The 22100-nt window shown below is 37.8% G+C and overlaps 1 protein-coding gene across 5 annotated transcripts in view; it reads right to left on the bottom strand.

Moving 5' to 3' along the window:
- Nucleotides 1-22100, bottom strand: part of RNF145 (ring finger protein 145) — a 62702-nt gene that overhangs the window by 20178 nt on the left and 20424 nt on the right. For all 5 annotated transcript variants that reach the window (XM_027545796.1, XM_027545800.1, XM_027545797.1 and 2 more), the window contains 3 exons: nucleotides 10917-11008; nucleotides 2944-3179; nucleotides 89-264 (listed from right to left, as the gene is read on the bottom strand). In XM_027545796.1, coding sequence (XP_027401597.1) covers nucleotides 89-264; nucleotides 2944-3179; nucleotides 10917-11008 — 504 coding nt within the window. The remainder of the gene's footprint in view (nucleotides 1-88; nucleotides 265-2943; nucleotides 3180-10916; nucleotides 11009-22100) is intronic.

Here is a 22100-nt window from a genome sequence, read left to right as displayed (position 1 = left end):
AAAAGTTAATTTGCAAAACTTACTATTCCTGGATCAAAGTTTTCTCTTTCTAAGGCTATATATAATATCATACGCTCTAATTAATTACCTTGTCAGGAAAAGGAAAAGAAGCCTCTCTCGTGAGGCAGGCTGATCTCGAGTACTGAAGTAGGAGTAAATCTGAAGAGCAAATAAGACGAGCCAGAAAACCATGAACAATACAGGGACTACCAGCTGATTCCACAGGGACATTCCCAAGGCTAGAAGGCCATACACCTCCACTACCTGAGTAAGAAAATAAGACAGGAAAACATCTGTTATCACGTCAATAAACACATTTAAACACAAAAGTGTTTAACCCGCAGTACTTAAAAACTTAATAGCTTTTCTTTTCTTGCATATTAAGCTAAATTCCTTCAAAGTTAGCTGTCCGCATACAATTAGAAAATAGCATGTCTTTTTTAATCTACTAATTTTACATTATTAGCAGTTGACACACACTCATCAAACAGCAACAGCAAACTGCCCTAACGGTTCAGGGATAATGTCAAAATAAAGTCATATTTGGAGGAAAACTACATCACAGGCAGTTTGAAGAGGTTTGGCAAACTTATGTCGAATTAAAATGATCAGAACTAGTGTGAACAATGGGCTTCCCAGGTGGCACAGTGCTAAAGAATCTGCCTGCCAATACAGGAGACAGCAGAGACTTGGGTTCCATCTGTGGGTTGGGGAGATCCCCTGGAATAGGAAACGGCAACCCAGTCCAGTATTCCTGCTTGGAAGATTCCATGAACAGAGGAGCCTGGCGGGCTACAGTTCATGGGGTGCAAAGAACTGGACACGATTGAGCGATGGAACACAGAAAACAGCACAGTGTGAACAACACAATACTGCTTGAGGGGCTAGGAGGAAGGGAAATACACAAGAATCTTCCAGAGTGTATTCAGGAATGTCATGGATGAGAAGTAGTTTGACAGAAGACAGACTAATCACTGGAGAAGTTTACTCTCTTTTGCAGCAGAGACAGTTTAGAAAGTCTTTTCCCCCAGACAAATTAATTCCCCTTCCTCGTACTGTGTATTTATCAAGCAACATTTCTCAAATGATCTGTTTTGCCAAGTGCATTAACACCAGGAAAAAAGGTATACCTAAAAAAAGTTTACTAAGTTACTATAAGTTAATAAATTAGTTGTCTAGTTTATAAAACAATCTCATATGAGATTAATTAGAAGGAATTCTCATAACCTGATTCAGCCTAAGAATACAGATGGTTACCAAGTATTTGGAGTTACCAAGACAGGGACCAGATCCTGGTAACACAACAGAGTTCTGCCAGGTAGATTACAAACTCTATCTAACCTAAGCGGCCAACAGTCTTGCTAGAAGGCTCAATGTGATTCCAGAATGTTTCAAATAACTATAAACACCTTAAATGAAAATACACTGACTTGTAGATTATTCTAAATTTAAACTTTTTCATCTGTAAATCAAATGCTTTTTTCTAAAACTGAATCAAGAGTAACCCCTATTTTTCCTTAGTTGGAAGATACTGAAAGAAAACAAACTGTCTAGCTTGCTGCAAAATTATTTATTAGCAGCAAACTGATTACTGAGAGGCACAGTACTTTTTCTCCTTTCCATTCAAGGAAAAGACCACTAAAAATCTGACAGTTTCTATTTCTTGCCTATCCAATTCTTTCTAGGTCATGAATTTCATAACCTGTATTTTATTTCCAACTATGACGCTTAGTGATACATGAACCTTATGACAAACAAGAAGGTAAGCATGACACCGTAAAACGGAGGCTTTGTCCTTAGGGTGATTATAAACAGTGAGTCTCCAAGCAATAGTCACTGAATCTCCACTGCTCCTTAGCACCATAGGACTGAATTCAAATAAGAAATACGTAAATGTGCCATCTTCATTCTGAATACAACAAAACTTCGCCATGAAGAACCTCTTTAATGAGACCATGAAAATGATTTTATCTTCTTTGGAAGATCTACTTTCAGGAAAAGTTGCTCAAGTTGATCATTATGGAAGATGAAGAAATCAGGAGAATCAGGCTAAGGTCAAGAGCTTACAGAATTTTTCTGGGAAATCTGCCTTTGGGGCCACAACAATAAGGAAAGGACTCACTTAGTAGTATCAGTATGGTCAGTCTGAAAGCTTCCTGTACCTTAAGGTCATGTACACAGTAAAGAGGCAGAAGAGAATACCCATTTTAATACTCTCTTCATACCAATGTCAATTTTAAGAGCTGTTCTATATACTGAAACTTATTGATTAAATCAAATAGAACTATTTCTTTCAGTTGGTATGAAACCAACTGATTGTGACAAGAAATAATCCATTTGAGAACAAAGACTGAAAAAAGTAGGAAAGACAGAAGCACATTATGTTGGCAAAATCAGTCCAAGCACCACATCTAAATGAAATCTGTCATATCATGGCCCAGAACTACTTAATGTCTCGGTTTAAATAAATAAACGTAAGGAAAATACATTAGTCACAGTAGGACTATATTAGGAAAAAACCAGGAACTGACCTCTACATATTCAATTCTATATCACTCCTGTCTTTGTTATGGTAGTTACCACCAAACATCATCTGCCTGGTACTGAACTCATTCAAATCTAATGGCTACCCTACATGTTAGCTACAACAGTTATTATTAGTTCTATCTTTCAGATAAATGAACGTAAGTGACTAACCCTAGGTTACACAGCTAGTAAACAGCAGCATCAGAGTGAAAACTCAGACTGACTGCATACAGATGAACTTCACTTTACTGCTTCTCAACAGAACTTAAGGATCTCAGATGCTCATAATTATGTTGAAAATAGTTACTATTTTCCAAATGTCAAACATAATGTTACCACAACCATGACTGTGAAATAAAAGTGAATTAAATCTTTAATATACTTAACATTTATGTAGAATTTTATCTACAGTCTTACCTGAACCAACTCCCTGTATGCAGACTTGGCAAGATTATAAGGTACTAGAAGGTTAGACCCAAGAAAATAGAGAACTTCCAAACCAGTAAAAATCATAGCAAATTTGTTGATGATAACAATTGTCTCCAGAGGAACAAGGCAGAGGCGTGCTAGCAGAGGAAGCATGTGAGCTGAGAAGAGCCAAATCTGCTTCGTTTTCATGACACAGGAGCATAACGTACACACCACCAGCTGACCTAAAATGAGAAGGGTAGAAGGCATTTGAGATTTGGTATCCACAAAATAAAAACACTGTTGATAAAGATGATGACACAGCTTTTGAAGAAGTCTAATTAGGATCTCTTAGATAATATTTTAAATCAGATTTTAACTTCATTTGACCATAATTAAATGTTTACATGTTCTGTGAATTTTGAGCACCAATTCCCTTGGACTGATCTGAGAAAAGCAGCACAAATATCCACTGGTCTTTATCACATTCCAGATGGCATATATAATATGGAAATTTTTTAAAATTTCTAATTCAATATTACAATAATTCAGTTACTACTAAACGTATTTAGCTTCTTTTACAAAGGCCCTCAATATTTAACTGTTCTAGTCTAGAGGTGAAAGTATAAAACCCAAGAGATACAATAACTTGTCTAAAATCATGCTGTGACAAGATTTATTCTGAGGTTTTCAATCTTTAACTGCTTTTATAAGACCATGCAAGCCTTCCCATATGGCTCAATAATGAAAAATTAAAACTCAAAAAGTTTAAACACAAATTCTTACAGAGGATTGTGCATGATTATAGAAAGTTAGGAAGTACAGAGAAGTGAAAAGAAAAAAACAATCCATCTCCTACAATCCTGTCACCCAAGTTAGCACTGTTAAGGTCTTGGGTTTATTATATAAAACACTGCGTGCAAAGCTGTAGTATTTTATCTGAATCCTAGGCAGTGCTCAAAAAAAGCTATCCATATTATTTATTACCTTTTCAGTTTATTCTATGGATGTGATTATACACAAATGTTTTATATAAAGATTATAATGTACACACAATCAGCTTTTTTCATTTAAAACATATTATGCATATACCTAACTAATAAATATATATGTGTGTGTGTGTGTGTATAAATATATATGGGCTTTTTTTTTAGTTAAAAAAACTGAACACATATGACAATGAGCACTCGACTACCTTCAAATATTTTACAAGTATAAAATGCTTTGTTATGAATAAACTTGTACATTTATGACATCCGTGTATAAACTACTTGGAGGACATTTCCGAATGTTTTCTAGCCTAATTCCTAATAAGCAGGATGACTGAGTCAGAGGAAACATTTTTTTAAAGCTTTTGACACATCTGTCAACTGTTCTACAGAAACAAAACATCCAGTGTACAGGGTGCCCTTTTTCCCACCTATCAACCAACAGTGAAAATAATTTAAGAAAAGAAAGGGTAGAAATATTTCCTAATTTTTTAAAAATTTGTCTTTTGTCCATCACCAATAGCACTGAACATTACCAGTAAGTATATAAAAGCACTTGCAATTTTTGACAAAATGCTTGTTCACATTCTTTGCCTATTCTACTAGGATATGTAGAATTCTGTTGTTTGAACAAGATATTAACCTTCTTTATCATATAATTATATTTTCCCTGCCACTGGAATATTTTAGTAACTTTTTTCTCTTACAGAAATTTTTATTATAAAGAATCAAATCTATCCACCTTTTTAACGGTTTCTACCTTTGGTGCCATGGTTAATTACATGGCTCCCCCTACTCAAGGTTATACAAGTAACCACCTATATTTTCTTTTTTTCTTTAATTAAAAAACTAACATATTTGGAAATTGTTTTACAATAAGATAAAAAGCAAAGCTCTAAGTTTTATTTTTTCAGATGTGTAGTTAGCTGTCTCAACACTAGCTACTGGAATCAACCAATTCTTTTCTCGTTAATTTGAAATGCCATTTTGGTATACTGCAAAATCATCAGTGTATTTATGTCTGCATTGGAACTTGCTATTCTTTTTTTTTTTTCAGTGATCTTCTCTCATGACTGTACACACTATTCCATTTCATTGACTGGACAAGTCTCCTCTCACTGCTCCTCTCAGAATTTCTCAGAAATTCTTGAACATGTTATCTTCCAAATTAAGAATTAGTCAAATTCTCTTCCTTCTTGCCAATGAAAAGCAAAACAAAATATATATTTTTTACCATCTTATTCATGCTTTTTTGGCGGGGGTGGGGGTGGGGGGGTGGGGAACGCCACACTGCACAGCATGTGGTACTTCCCTGGGCAGGGATTGAACCCACACCCCCTGCACTGGAAGCACAGAATCTTAACCACTGGACCACCAGTGAAGTCCTTATTAATCCTTTATTCCATTTTTAAATTTTTTATTGGAATATGCTGATTTAAATTCAACATTTTTATATTTTAATTTGTGTTCTATTCATATTATTATTAGAAGAATACAAAAGTGGCAACCATTTTTACACAAAGCTGAAAATTTCTTAACAATCTACTATGCTGTATGTAACATATGCGGTATTTTCTCCCACAGAGTATTAATTTTAATCTTTAAAGAACTGATACTCAAATCACAAGAAAAACATTCATAAAGCCATGAAAAAAGACAAAAACTCATAACAATGAAGAAAACTGAGAAGACAGGCCACTTAATAAGTCAACAAAATTTTAGGGGATAGAAAACAACGATTAGGCCATCTGTCTTTCCCCACCCCGGGAAGACTGAAGTTTGCTCTTTGGAAAGGCTAAAACAGGCTCCTGGACACTGTGCACACCCAAGACAGAGGTGAGGTGCGGTGCCCAAATGAAAACAGAAGATTAAAAGTCTGCATCCACAAAGATAACAGCTCTCTAGGTCTCCAAACACTACTGCCACATTTACTGCCATTCAGCTCTTGTCCCGGCACCAGTCCCCTCCTTCAGGAGATAGATTCGTCTTTGGGAAACTAACCCAAGTCCAGTGAAAAGACCACAAAGATGCACACTTAGGGGGTCTCCCCAATAAGGGTCAGGCCCACCTGAACACCAACTGTGACAAACACCAGTTGGTATGCCTTAAAGAGATTACAACTGGCAACTTAATACTTCACTTTAATACAAATGACAACAGAAGGATATTTAAGTAATAACCAGGTGATTCTAATTCAGGCTTAAGAACTACTGCTGTCCCATGTAAGGCAAGGAGCAGAACAAAAAGAATCTCAGAGAAAATGGAAAGAATGCAAGGAACAAAAGAAAGCTTCAGACTGTCACAATAGAAAGAAAACAAACCCCAGAATACTAAAAAAAAATATAACAAAAAAGAGTTGGGAAATCTCAGAAAGTCAAACAAAAAACAAAGAGACAGAGGAAAAGAAAAATAAAACAGTAAGAAAGTTAGGGGTTCAATGTGGAAGAAAGCTTATCCAATTAAAAGGAATTCCAGAAAGGGATAAAAGAGAAAACAGCAGGGAAGAAATTATGGTGAGCTGAAAGGAGAGAAGCCTCTGGGGAATGATGCCTGACAGGAGAGGAGTGGTGCAGAAAGAGATTTTCATCATAATATTGTGGTATCACCCCCAATAATTTTTTAAAATTGTGTTTATTTCTTGACTTTTAAAAGTATATTTCTTTGATTAAAAAATTAGCTGAAACTCTGAAAAAATACTTAAGAGAAAGTGCTTTAATACTAGGAATATTTAGGAATTTTCATTTTGGCATGTCTTACTTTCACTGTACTCATAGCTATGATATTTAAAGTTCCTTGTTCCGCATGATGCCAACTTCCTCTAAGCTCTTAAAGTTCCCATAAGTCTAGGCCAGCACATTCAGTTCCCAGCTCTGAAGTTAGAGGCTTCAATTATCCTCTTTCAGAGAAGAGTATGACTCATATGCTATGATTCTCTTGAAGGGAAGACCACTTCTCTTAGGTGAAAGAAGAAAGGAGTCATACTGTTAGTGGAAATCTTTCCGATAGCTCCAGAAGAATAGAAGGTTGTTCAACTTGATATACCTATTCCAACTGACAATTCTGAATAAAACAAAATCACAATGTACTCTGGATTTCAGGATTCCTTAAGAACTATCTCCAAGAAGTCCATAACCCTAAGAATGGCATATTCGTATTACTTAGTTTTTCATTAAAAGTTTATTAGTGAAATGGAAGAAAAGGAGTAGAAAGCTACTTTAAAATCAAAGTCTAAAGAAAAAAATGCTACTTAATAATTTATGGATTTCCAGTTAATTAAATCTTGGCTGGGTGAACACACTTTCATAAGCACTGATGGGAAAAATTTAGGGAAATATACAGATTTACACTAAATCACATCCATCACAGAATGAAAGAAAACACTGAGTTTTCGAATCAGGCAAATATCTTCATACTTGGATGAAAATATTACCACTATTGAATATGTGGTAATATTTGGATGTTACCACTATTGAATACAGCCATGGGATATGGCCATAAAGCAACATTATTTTTGTGTTCTACTCTCTTAAAAAGCCACTCTTTGAAGCTAAATGTTCTCCTGCCCCTATAAGGCAAGTCCCATAACTCTTCTAAACTAGTATAGTTTGCACAATCCAATCTAATCTAATCTCAGTCGACTCAAACAATTCTGATTTAAAGTTGAAGGTTTTCCTTGACTCCAGCTGAGGCTCCTATTGTTGTTGTTCAGATGCTCTGTGTGTCCGACTCTCCCATGGACTGCAGCACGCCTGGGTTCCCTGAGCTTTACTATCTCCTAGAATTTGCTCAAACTCATGTCCATTGAGTTGACGATGCCGTCTAACCATCTCATTCTCTGTTGCCCCCTTCTCCTCCTGTCCTCAATCCTTCCCAGCATCAGGGTCTTTTCCAATGAGTCAGCTCTTCACATCATGTGGCCAAAGTACTGGAGCTTCAGCTTCAGCATCAGTCCTTCCAGTGAATATTCAGGGTTGATTTCCTTCAGGACTGCTTTGATCTCTTTGCTGTCCAAGCGACCCTCGAGTCTTGTCCAGCATCACAGTTCAAAAGTATCAATTCTTCGGTGCTCAGCCTTCTTTATGGTCCAACTTTCACATCCATACATGACAAAGCTATGGAAAAACCATAGCTTTGACTAGACAGATCTTTGTCAGCAAAGTGATGTCTCTGCTTTTTAATAGGCTATCTAGGTTTGTCACAGCTTTTTTTCCAAGAAGAAAGTATCTTTTAATTTCATGGCTGAAGTCACCAACCACAGTACTTTTGGAACCCAAGAAAATAAAATCTACCACTGCTTCCACTTTTTCCCCTTCTATTTGCCATGAAATGATGGGACCAGACCTATGTAACTCAATGAAGCTATGAGCCCACCATGCAGGGCCACCCAAGAAAAAGAGTCACGGTGGAAAGCTCTGACAAAACATGATCTACTGGAGAAGGGAATGGCAAACCACTTCAGTATTCTTGCCTCAAGAACCCCATGAACAGTATGAAAAGGCAAAAAGATATAACTGGAAGATGAGTCCCTTAGGTCGGTACATGTCCAATATGCTACTGCAGAAGAGCAGAAAAATAGCTCTAGAAAGAATGAAGAGGCTGGGCCAAAGCAGAAACGATGCTAAGTTGTGAATGTGTCTGGTTGTGAAAGTCAAGTCTGATGCTGTAAAGAATACTGGATAGGAACCTGGACTCTTTTGGTCCATGAATCAAGGTAAATTAGGCTTGGTCAAACAGGCGATGTCAAGAGTGAATATCAATATTTTAGGAATTGGTGAACTAAAAAGAATGGGAATGGGTGAATTTAATTCAGATGACCATTACATCTACTACTGTGGGCAAGAGGCCTCCTTTGGGGTCACAGAAAACCAGCAATTGTGAGACGGAGTAGAGAGCTTACGGCAGGCTGCTGCTTCTTTCTCTGCCAGCACAGTGGCATTCTTCCTGACTTACTTACCCACAGTTGAAGCAGGCAGGAAAGGAAAGGGAGAGAAGTAGAAAATTCTTCCTGGACTATTTTCTTACAATGATATGGTATTGGTGCTCTCTGCAGTTGAGATATTTAAGATGGATCTTCTTTCTCCTGGGCATTTTTAAGTGTTTTTCTGATTGTTCCCATTATCATGGATCTCTTATCTGCATGACCTTTCATGCTTGTTATATACCCTCCTCTGGCTGCTTTTGGTTCTTTCCTCAGCTCCAGGGAATCTGGAAGTACAATGCCTGTTGGAGTCTTCTCATCTTTTTAAGGGCCCTGTTGGAGTCTTCTCACCTTTTTAAGGGCCCTCTTGGAAGGATCTAAGAAAACTCCATTGACTCTTGGGACCCTCATCTAGTCCACAGGAAACTAACATTCTTTGCCTACAGAGATTAGATGATACAGGAGAACCTCACAAGACATTTTCACTTCACAGTCAGAAACTCAACAGCCAGCCGGCCCACTAGTGGCCTTTATAAGATTAGAATTATAATATGAGCCATATATGTAATGTTTAATATTCTGATAGCATCATTTTATGAAGTTTAAAAAAGTAAAATTGATTAACAATATATTTTATTTAACCTAATGCATCACAAATATTAGGGCTTCCCTGGTGGCTCAGTGGTAAAGAATCAACCTGCAATGTAGGAGACTCAGGTTCGATCCCTGGGTTGGGAAAATCCCCTGGAGAAGAAATGGCAACCCACTCCAGTATTCTTGCCTGGAGAATTCCATGGACAGAGGAGCCTGGTTGGCTACAGTCCATGGGGTTACAAAAGAGTCTGACATGACTTAGTGACTGAACAATAACAACAATCCTAAATATTACCATATAGACATTCAATCTATACCAAAAAATGAACAAGACATTTTGCATCCTTTTTGTACTAAGTTTGATTTGGACTAGTCACATTTCAAGGGCTTATAAGGCACTTGTGGCTTGTTTTGGATGGTGCAGCTTTAGATTTTGCACACCTAGGTCAGACACGAGTCTGCAGGATCCCTCCTAAGCCACACACACAAAACAACTCTGAGTCTCCAAATGGTCCCCCACCGAATTCTCTACATGAGAAGGGCTGGGAAGGTATTTCAGAGAAAACAGCTATCTAAAGAAATTCTCCTACAACCTACAAGGTGTTAACATAAACACCTTCTACATGGGTGAGTTTAAGAAACACATACAAGATTCCTCTCACTTCCTTTTTGCAATTTTGGAATCGTAAGATTTGGTACTTCACTTTGGGCTGCATCTGTGTTGTTCTGGGGTCCTATGCAATCCTTCTATTATAAACATTCTGCTACCTGAACGTTTCAATCACATCTCAAGTTCTCAATGTTTCTGGTAATTTATTGTAGACTAGAGGATAATGGCTTTCAACAACAGTAACCAATATTGCTGCTGCTGCTGCTGCTAAGTCGCTTCAGTCGTGTCCGACTCTGTGCGACCCCAGAGACGGCAGCCCACCAGGCTCCCCCATTCCTGGGATTCTCCAGGCAAGAACACTGGAGTGGGTTGCCATTTCCTTCCCCAATGCATGAAAGTGAAAAGTGAAAGTGAAGTCACTCAGTCGTGTCCGACTCCTAGAGACCCCATGGACTGCAGCCTACCAGGCTCCTCTGTCCATGGGATTTTCCAGGCAAGAGTACTGGAGTGGGGCGCCACTGCCTTCTCCAGTAACCAATATTAAGACATTACATATTTCATTTTAATCTTACAAAGTAATTATTAGCTTTATTTAAAAACCAACCTTCCCAAATACTTAAATTATCCTTAAAAAACACAAGTAATTACAGGCTATATATAATTATAAACATGTAAAATAAGAAACACCTTATTTAGAGAGAAAAAGACTAATAAGAAAATGTAACATTAACAATAACTGTGTTTTCAAAGAGTCATCAAGAATAACTTCAAGTTTTCCAACTTTTTTGTACTAAGTATGAACTAACTTTATAAGAGTAATTAATACTTGGTTGGTTCCTACCTACACTTTTGATTCTTTTATAATACTTACCTATTAAGGCTGTGGTAAATCGATTCATAGAGAGAGGTTCTAAATACATTGGTCCTTCATAGGCAGACTCCAGTTCACTCCTAACATAGTCCCTAATAAGTAAAATGATAAGAATGTATTAGATACATTCTAAGTACATACAGGAGAGAGAAGTAGCTAAGCACAGTATTATTATTAAAAATGTATTATGTTAATAACACTTAACATCTATACAAAGGAAAATTTTAGGTACAAAAAATTATAGAGGGATGACGTTCATCTCCTTGGCCCATGTGATGAAAACAGAATTCACTGAAACTGAATTTTACTTGCAGAGAAGCAGCCAAAACTCCAGTTTGTTGGATTCTCTTTCTTCCCACGGTCTCATTAATATAATTTACCCCAGGAAAAAGCCAATTGAGATGCCACCTCTCAACCCTACTACTTAACTGATAACACCTAACACTATTTCATTAATTTCCTCTCTTTTCATTAGCTTCCATTATCCCTCCCATCTTATTTTCCCAGTTTTTTCTCCAGTTATACTTAATTAGCTATAGGTAAAAACACAAACTAGTTAGAAAACTGGCTTGTAGCACGACAATCCTTAAAAGATGTCATTTTCAAGTTTACAGGAAATTTATAATTAGAATTAGAATATTTAAGTAGGCTACAAATTTATTTTGAGATAAATTTTAAATCAAATTAAATTATTTCTTATAAAACATAATTCATTTAACATTGATCACTGAGAAATAACAAGATTTAATTACTGGTCAAAGAGACTTTACACTCTGAGAAAACAGAACTTTTAGGGTAGAGGCAGAAAGGAAGAATTTATTGTCAGTTAAGTTCAGTGGTAATAGAACATGGTTGTCTTAAATTCTTCTGACATCAAAGTAGGAAAATTTGTGTTAAAAAATTCTCCTTTTCTTCAATTGTTGAATACTTTATTCACTGTACTTTAAAACAGGTTAAATACATCAAGTATTTCTGAAAAACTCATATTTACTTTTTCCATGAAATTACTTCCTATTAGGCAATCAAGTGGAATTCCTTTAGCATAAAACAGCTAACCAAGAAATGATCCTTACATAATCAGCAAGCGAGTACTGCCAAAAATCAAAACAACTAAAATAAAAATTTTAAAGCAGTTTTGGGAACAATTATAAAAATCAATGAATGATTAGGCTTCTTGGGTGATTTAGCTATTCTCCTCTATTACTCTTTGACGATTATTTCTAACAAATAATGTATTAACAGTCTTTCTACTGACAGAGAAAACCAAATCCTCAAGAGGCATGCTTCTAATGCAGTGGTTGTCAACCAGGTGTGAGTTTGCCCCTGAGGGGATATTCTGCAATGTCTGAAAACATTTTTAGTTGTCACAGCTTCAAAGGGTGGAGGAGTGCTCCTGGCACCTAAGTCAAGATGCCTCCAAAACATCCTACAGGACAGCCCCCACAACAAAGAACTGCCCACTCCAGAAGGTCAGTTGTTGAAGCCCTGTTTTAATGTAAAGAGACACAAATGCTACACGTGCAAGTTACATATAAATATCTGATCATGAGATCAATGTAATTAGTATTTTTAATACAGTTTTAGGATAGAAAGCTAAAGAATGAAAAGTTCTGACATTTTAAATAAAATACACATATAAGTACCATTTACATTTATGAAGTCTTTGAAAATGCTATTAAAAGAAACATTTATATTTAAAAGAGATCTAACTTTGAGTCCCAATGGTGGCGCTAGTGGTAAAGAACATGCCTACCGTAAAAGGAGATATAACAGACGTGGGTTCCATCTCGGTCAGGAAGATTCCCTGGAGGAAGGCATGGCAACCCACTCCAGTATTCTTGCCTGGAGAATACCATGGACAGAGGAGCCTGGTGGGCTACAGTACATAGGGCCGCAAAGAGTCGGACATGACTGAAGTGACTTAACACGTAGCACACAACTTTTGAGTCCCAGTAGGATCTAGGCCTTTAAAGTCAAGTAATTTCTTTTTGGCCAAAGCATATCTCTCTCAAATAGATCCAGTTTAAAAAAAGAACCAGCGACAATCCATAAAGAGAAAGCAGACTGGTGTCTGCTGGAGGGGAAGTGGGGAGGGGGAATGGAAATCAGTACTCAAGAGTTGCAGGTTTTATTCTAGGGGGACGAAATGTTTTGAAATTAGATAATGGTGACAGTTGCACAACATTAGGACCACACTATATGCCACTAAACTGTTCACTTTAAAAGGTTAAATGTGTTACATGAATTTCACCTCTACAAAAAAGGAGAGCCTGTGGGAGCACGAACTGCAAGCAGGAGAAAAGCCAGAAGATCGCCCAGGAGGACCTCAGTCCCAGGAGCTCTCTCCTGGTGAGGGCGAGGGAAGGAGATGGCAGAGTTGGGTTCCCTATCATGTTTTCTCCCATGTTTGCTTTTGTCATCATATTACTGGTGTTTCATAATAAAACTCAGCAAACTCAACATTATCAAGAATTTCTTACTGCTGAGACATTTGCTAATTGTTTTTGTTTTAATTTCCAAGCCTACTTCAGTTTATCCTCTTTTTAAAAGCCTCTTTGTTTTTCCTTAGTCCATTATCCAAAATTCTAATTTCACATAACAAAACTTCTAAGGCAAATTAACATTTTTTACACTTTTTTATTTTAACTCAAAAGGAATCTGCTGTATACCTGTGTTGCTAGCACACTGGCAGGCCTTGAAAATGCTGCAGTAGACAAGAAAAACACAGTTGTTGTGAAGATGAAGCACACAAGCCAGGAAAGAAGATATACATAACACTTAACCTAACAATTATTTAATTACAATTGTGACAAACGCTGGAAGAAAAAAATACTGAATGTTGTCATGATTTTTTAAAATTTAATTTTTATAGTCACAGCCCTGTTTATTAAAAAATTATCTTTTATTATCTTCACTTCTAGATTTATACTTTCTATTTAGCTTGCTTTTTATCTCTCATTCTATTTCATAAGATTATTATAACGGGTTTAATGCAACAGTTTCCTTTTCTTTTAACCTACTCTGTATTCCTTTGGTTGTTTTGGTGTTTTTTAAGTCTCCTCTCAACTTTCTAATTTTTTATATGATTTTCTTTTTGGTTCTTTCTCTTTTTCTATGTTTCACTACTCTGTGATCTGTTGAGATTAGGGGACCCTAGGGAATGTCTCATGCTCGTGCTCAGTCACTAAACTGTGTCTGACTCTTGTGACCCCATGGACTGGAGCCCGCCAGGTTTCTCTGTCCAAGGGATTCCCAGGCAACAATACTGGAGTGGGTTGCCATTTCCTTCTTTAGGGGATCTTCCCAATCCAGGGACGGAATCTGTGTCTCCTGCACTGGCAGGCGAGTTCTTTACTGCTGAGCCACCAGGGAAGCACTACAAGGGATGTCTACATTTCAGAATAACCACCACCTTCAGGCCACAACACCACCACCCTGATGTTAAGCAGTTCCCTTCCTACTAGCTCTCCCACTTCACCCTCTTGAATAGCTCTCTCAATGCTTCAATCTCCCTCAAGGACTGCCCGACTTGTGCAATCGTCCTACCCCAGAAATTAACATCTTCCCTAGGCACCCTAGACCCTCTCTCCTTTGCTCAGATCCCCTCTCTCAAAGACAGCCTTCAGAATCTCTCTGTTTGGCTGACTCATCAATAAGCCCCACTTCAATAAAGACAGCCAGGACCAGAAAGCCCATAGTCCCTCTTGGGGACAGCTGAGCTTGGCTTTCCAGAACCAGCGCTGTGACTTTGGTGGGGACTAAACTGGTCTTGCCAAGCAGCCACTACTGAGCTGTCTCTTCTGAGAGAAGAATCTGGGCACTGTCTCCCAAACTATTATTATAAAAAACTGGAAGAAGAAATAAAACAAAAATAATAATAAAAAAAAAATTAACAAAGATCTCTACATCTAAGTTATATACAACTTCAGAACATCTCATGCTAGCAATGAAAACTCTTGGTTATTACTCAGTCTCAACAGAGTGGGTCACTTACAACATTAAAAAACACAATGGTAAACCTAAAGAAGAAGGATTCAGAGAAGGAATTATCCAAAATTCCATGAGTCACTTTAGGCCAAAATCTAGTCTGAGGCAAGAGTCATGAAATTCAGATTTTTAACAGAATTTTAAACCTAAAAATTTTAAGACTGAATCGAAGGAGAAGTTCAAAAGTAGAATTAGAATTTTCCAATTTAAAAATTTAAAGAACAGAATGTATTAAGTTGGTCAGAAGCAAGAATTACTGTTTTCTACTTGTAACTGAATAATATCTTCCCCTTCTTAAACCACTTTTTTCACTTATACAATTTATGCAACGCTGACAATTAACACAGAGCACCAATAAACTGAACACTTTGAAAACCCACTTCTCTGCATTCCCCATGGTAGCCTTCTTTCTTGTGGTTACAACTGTTTTGGGGAATAAGGAATGTGTAACAGAGTCGGACACAACTGAAGCGACTTAGCAGCAGCAGCAGCAAGATGTATACCAAGAGCCCCAAGGATGGCTTACAAGTGGAAAAGCTTCTGCTATAAATAGAAGCATAAGAGTTATAAAAAACAATAACAACAAAACCTACAAGCTTATCAATTCATCAGCAGATCAAAACACCTTTCTTTCTAAGTCTCTTAAGCAACCTGGCTGGGTCGCTGGACAACTGAGAACAATCTGCACATTCTGGCCACTTAAAGCTTCCAAACAATAATAATTCCAAAGAAACCTAATCTATGTGTACACAGAACAAAGCGGTGAGCCCTCCGAGTTATCTTTCGCAATGTGTGCAAACAAAAGGCACTACTCACTTAATCACTTGATGGCCAAGGAATTACCCCGAGATGTTCAAACACTGTAATCTGAGTACCTATCACACCCTAAGCACTGAATAGCAATTTAAGAGTTCATTTCCCCAGGGCTTTAGTATTTAAATCTTCTGTGCTACAAGGCCACCCTACTTCTTTCTTCACCTTCTGACTACCTGCTAAATATTTACTGCCTGGATCTGATAATGTCCAAAAGAAGAAAACATATCACACATTGAAATGGGTCAACTGTATTCCTTTCAAAAGTAAAAGTTAAATGTATAGTGAAAAACTTCACTTTTCAGTTCTGTTATCTAACAGCAGTAGTTGTCAGCTGGAAAAATTTTATTCCCCAGGTTATAACATTTGGCAATTAGGGATAGTTTCTGGTTTTACAATTGTGGGGAAGGGGTGCTCTGCAATCTGTGAGCAGAGACACAGTACTGACAACATCCTGTAACGCACACGACTGCCTCACAACAAGTAACCCAGCCCAACATGCTAACAGGTCCAATACAAAGAAACCCTCCTCTGTAGCTTTGAATGACACAAGCTTTCCTAAAATGGAGGGCTAGTTTCTGTATGAGACATATAAGGAACTTCTGGGAAAGTTTTACATTTGAAATCAGTTATACACTGAAGACAAGGATGAAAGAGAGTAAACTTTTATTGTTTGAATCCAACAGGTTCTTAAAGTCATACACATACAAAATTGATGCACTGGTTCATAAACCTAACAATAAAACAAGGAATTTAAAAATAATCAAGTTTTAAAAGTTTTAGGAAAAAAACACTTAACTGTGGAGGTAAACCATCAAAACATCCTCACAGGAATCATCATATCAGTTTGTAAAGTTTCTCTTTTTCCACAGTAGTGCTGGAAAGTCTCAATTTTAAAATAGGATTGGTACTGGAAAATATATTCCTTAGAAAGCGGTCCCCAACCTTTTTGACACCAGAGACTGATTTTATGGAAGACAATTTTTTCCACGGACCAGGGGCAGGGTGATGATTTCAGGATGATTCAAGCACATTACATTTATTGTGCACTGTATTTCTAATCTAACACTGCCCCTAATCTGACAGGAGGCGCTGGTCCACAGCCCGGAAGTCGGGGACCCCTGCCTTAGACCACTCAAAATGAGAAGCATAGCTTAGAATTTTAAGAATTAAAGAACCTGACATTTATCAAATTCTCATAAGTTCAATTTGAATAGTAATATTAAATTTTATACTAACTGAGCCCATGGGATGTTCTAAAGTTTAACTTTTCTGAAGTGAAAGTTACATCCATTGTCTTTTATTCATTTTTATTAGAATGTAGTTATTTTACAGTGTTATGTTAGTTTCTGCTGTACAGTAAAGTCAATCAGTTATACATACATACATATATACATATACACATATATATATATATATATATATATCAGGTCAGTTGCTCAGTCGTGTCCGACTCTCTTCAACCCCATGAATCGCAGCATGCCAGGCCTCCCTGTCCATCACCAACTCCCGGAGTTCACTCAGACTCATGTCCATCAAGTCAGTGATGCCATTCAGCCATCTCATCCTCTGTCGTCCCCTTCTCCTCTTGCCCCCAATCCCTCCCAGCATCAGAGTCTTTTCCAATGAGTCAACTCTTCACATGAGGTGGCCAAAGTACTGGAGTTTCAGCTTTAGCATCATTCCTTCCAAAGAAATCCCAGGGCTGATCCCCTTTAGAATGGACTGGTTGGATCTTCTTGCAGTCCAAGGGACTCTCAAGAGTCTTCTCCAACACCACAGTTCAAAAGCATCAATTCTTTGGCACTCAGCCTTCTTCATAATCCAACTCTCACATCCATACATGACCACAGGAAAAACCATAGCCTTGACTAGACGAACCTTTGTTGGCAAAATAAAGTCTCTGCTTTTGAATATGCTATCTAGATTGGTCATAACTTTCCTTCCAAGGAGTAAGAGTCTTTTAATTTCATGGCTGCAGTCACCATCTGCAGTGATTTTGGAGCCCAGAAAAAGAAAGTCTGACAATGTTTCCACTGTTTCCCATCTATTTCCCATGAAGTGATGGGACTGGATGCCATGATCTTCGTTTTCTGAATGTTGAGCTTTAAGCCAACTTTGTCACTCTCCTCTTTCACTTTCATCAAGAGGCTTTTGAGTTCCTCTTCACTTTCTGCCATAAGGGTGGTGTCATCTGCATATCTGAGGTTATTGATATTTCTCTCGGCAATCTTGATTCCAGCTTGTGTTTCTTCCAGCCCAGCGTTTCTCATGATGTACTCTGCATAGAAGTTAAATAAGCAGGGTGACAATATACAGCCTTGACGTACTCCTTTTCCTATTTGGAACCAGTCTGTTGTTCCATGTCCAGTTCTAACTGTTGCTTCCTGACCTGCATACAAATTTCTCAAGAGGCAGATCAGGTGGTCTGGTCTTCACATCTCTTTCAGAATTTTCCACAGTTTATTGTGATCCACACAGTCAAAGGCTTTGGCATCGTCAATAAAGCAGAAATAGATGTTTTTCTGGAAGTCTCTTGCTTTTTCCATGATTCAGCGGATGTTGGCAATTTGATCTCTGGTTCCTCTGCCTTTTCTAAAACCAGCTTGAACATCAGGAAGTTCACGGTTCACATATTGCTGAAGCCTGGCCTGGAGAATTTTGAGCATTATTTTACTAGCGTGTGAGATGAGTGCAATTGTGCGGTAGTTTGAGCATTCTTTGGCACTGCCTTTCTTTGGGATTGGAATGAAAACTGACCTTTTCCAGTCCTGTGGCCACTGCTGAATTTTCCAAATTTGCTGGCATATTGAGTGCAGCACTTTCACAGCATCATCTTTCAGGATTTGGAATAGCTCAACTGGAATTCTATCACCTCCACTAGCTTTGTTCATAGTGATGCTTTCTAAGGCCCACTTGACTTCACACACACTCTCTTAGAGTCCCTTCCCATTTAGGTAACCACAGAGCACTGAGTAGCATTCCCTGTGCTATTCAGTAGGTTTTCATAAATTATCCATTTTATACAAGGTAGTGTACATTTGTGAGTCCCAATCTCCCAATTCAATCCCACACACACCTTCCCCTCTTGGTAATCATGTTAGTTTTCTACATCTGTGACTATTTTTCCTTTGCAAATAAGTTTATTTGTAAAATTTTTTAGATTCCACATATAATCAGTATTATACAGGTTATAACCATTTTATAGACATATTCTAAACATTAAGAAGAATCAGCTTCATTGTGTGAATTAAAGGCATACCTTGTAGATACTGTGCATTCAGTTCCAGACTATCACAATAAAGTGGATACCACAACAAAGTGAATCACATGAATTTTGGGGTTTCTTGGTGCATATAAAAGTTATGTTACACTACACTGTAGCCTCAGAGTGCAATAGCCTTATGTCTAAAACATATGTGCATACCTTAATTTTAAAAATGCTTACCATCATATGAGCCTTCAGAAAGGCATCATCTTTTTGCTGGGACTTCCCTGGCAGTCCAGTAGTTAAGACTCTTCACTCCCACAGCAGGGTGCATGGGTTGGATCCCTGGCGGAGAACTAGGATTCAACATGACACACTGCAGGGCCAAAAAAGAAATCTTTTTGCTGATAAAGGGTTTTGACTCAATGTTGACAGCTGCTAACTGATCACACTGGTGGTTGCTCAAGGCTGGGGTGACTGGCAATGTCTTAAGATGACAAAGAAGTGTGCCACACTGAGTGAGTCTTCCTTTCCTGAAGGATTTCTCCATAGCATGCAATGCTGTTTGAAAGCATTTTACTGATAGTAGAACTTCTTTGAAAATTAGTCAGTTCTTTCAAACTCTGTCAGAGCTTTATTAGTTAAGTTTATGTAATATATAATATTCTAAATCCTTTGTTGTCATTTCAACACCTTTCACATCATCTTCACCAACAGTAGATTCTATCTCAAAAAACCACTTTCTTTGTTCATCCATAGGAAGCAGCTTCTCATCTGCTAGAAAGTTTCTATTGTGACACGGCAGCAATTCAGTCACATCTTCAGGCTCCACTTCTAGTTCTCTTGTTGTTTCCACCACATTTGTAGTGACTCCCTCCACAGAAGACTTGAACCCCTCAAACTCATCCGTGAGAGTTAGAATCATCCTCCAAGCTCTTGCTAGTATTGCTATTTTGACTTCTTCCCATGAATCACAGATGTTCTTAGTGGTATCTAGAATGGTGAATCTTTTCCAAAAGGTTTTCAATTTACTTTGCCCAGATCTATCAGAGGACTCACTATCTACAGCAGCTATAGCCTTATGAGATATATTTCTTAAATGATAAGACTTGAAAATCAAAATCAAAATTACTCCTTGATCTATGGGTTGCAGAAATGATATTGTATCAGCAGGCATGAAAACATTCAAATCTGTTATACATCTGACAGAGCTCTTGGGCAACCAAATGCATTGTCAATGAGCAGTAATATTTTGAAAGAAATCATTTTTCCTGAGAAGTAGGTCTCAACAGTGAGCTTAAAATATTCAACAAACCATGTTGTAAAACAGCTATGGTGTCATCCAGGTTTTGTTGTTCCATTTACAGCACACAGGTAGAGTAGATCTTAGCATAATTCTTAAGGTCTTAGGATTTTCATAATGGCTAGAGCATTGGCTTCAACAAGTCACCAGCTGCATTAGCCCCAAACAGAGTCAGCCTGTCCTTTGAAGCTTTGAAGCCCGGCACTGACTTCTCCTCTCTAGGTACAAAGTCCATTTTCTGCCAACAGAACACTGTTTTGTCTATACTGGAAATCTGTTCTTTAGTGTTCAGTTCAGTTGCTAGTCATGTCCGACTCTTTGTGACCCCATGGACTGCGCATCAGGCTTCCCTGTCCATCACCAACTCCCAGAGCTTACTGAAGCTCATGTCCATTGAGTCGGTGATGCCATCCAACCATCTCATCCTCTGTCATCCCCTTCTCCTCCCGCCTTCAATCATTTCCAGCATCAGGGTCTTTTCAAATGAGTCATTTCCTCCCATCAGGTGGCCAAAGTATTGGAGTTTCAGCTTCAGCATCAGTCCTTCCAATGAATATTTAGGACTGAGTTGCTTTAGGATGGACTGATTGGATCTTCTTGCTTTCCAAAGGACTCTCAAGAGTCTTCTCCAACACCACAGTTCAAAAGCATCAATTCTTTACTGTAGCCACCTTCATTAATGATCTTAGCTAGATCATCTAGATAACTTGCTTGCTGCAGCTTCTACATCAGCACGTTCTGCTGTACCTTGTACTTTTATGTGATGAAGACGGCGTCTTTCCTTAAAGCTCATGAAACAACCTCTGCTAGCTTCAAACTTCTCTTAGGCAGCTTCCTCACCTCTCTCAGCCTTCATGGAATTAAAAAGAATTAGGGCTTTGCTCTGGCCCTGGTTTAAGGGAATGTTGTAGCTGGTTTGATCTTCTATCCAGATCACTAAAAGTTTCTCCACATCAGCAATAAAGCTGTTCAGCTTTCTTATCATTCTTGTGTTCACTGAAGTAGTACTTTAACTTCCTTCAAGAACTTTTCCATCATATTCACAACTGGGCTAAGTGTTCTGCACAAGTGGCCTAACACTTAGCCAATCTCAAGTTAAATCATTTCTAGCTTTTGATTTAAAACGAGAGACATGACTCTTCACTTGAACGCTTCCCATAGGGTTATTAACTGGTCTAAGTTCAATATTAGTGTGTCTCAGGGAATAGGGAGACCCAGGGAGCAGGAGAGAGATGTGGGACAGCCAGTCAGTGGAGCAGTCAGTACACACAGCCTTTGTTAAGTTTGCCATGTTATATAGGTGCAGTTTGTGATGCCCCAAACACAATGACAATAGTAACATCAAAGATCACTGATCGTAGATCACCATAACAAATACAATAATAATGAAAAAAGTTTGAAATATTGCAAGAATTTCCAAAACCTGACCAGGACAGGAAGTGAGCAAGCCCTGTTAGAAACATGACAGGATGGATTTGGTTGATACAAGGTTGCCACAAACCTTCAATTTGTAAAAAACGCAGTATCTGCAAATCACAACAAAGGGAAGCCTAACAAAACAAGGTATGCCTGTACATGAATTAAGGAAAAGAGAGACCCAGCTTTTTAAGAGTATGAAATTTTCTGTTTAAGGAATTAATATTTGCAAATGTCTTTTTCTACAGCCAATTTTTGAAGTATCAAATGAGTTATTTAAAATATGCAAGTATTGACTTTCCTTCTCAGGACCATACTATACTCTGCTTTGATATATCTAGACTAGAGTGATATGGAAAATATCTGTAAATCATGTAAGTGATAAGGGACTTCTACCTAGAATACATAAAGAATTCCTACAACTCAATTTTTTAAAAAAAAGACAACCAATCAAATA

This window comes from Bos indicus x Bos taurus, chromosome 7, assembly GCF_003369695.1.
Source record: "Bos indicus x Bos taurus breed Angus x Brahman F1 hybrid chromosome 7, Bos_hybrid_MaternalHap_v2.0, whole genome shotgun sequence".
NCBI classification, from domain to species: domain Eukaryota; kingdom Metazoa; phylum Chordata; class Mammalia; order Artiodactyla; family Bovidae; genus Bos; species Bos indicus x Bos taurus.
The sequence above is the reverse complement of the archived record's forward strand: the minus strand, read 5'-3'. Positions and strand labels throughout refer to the sequence as shown.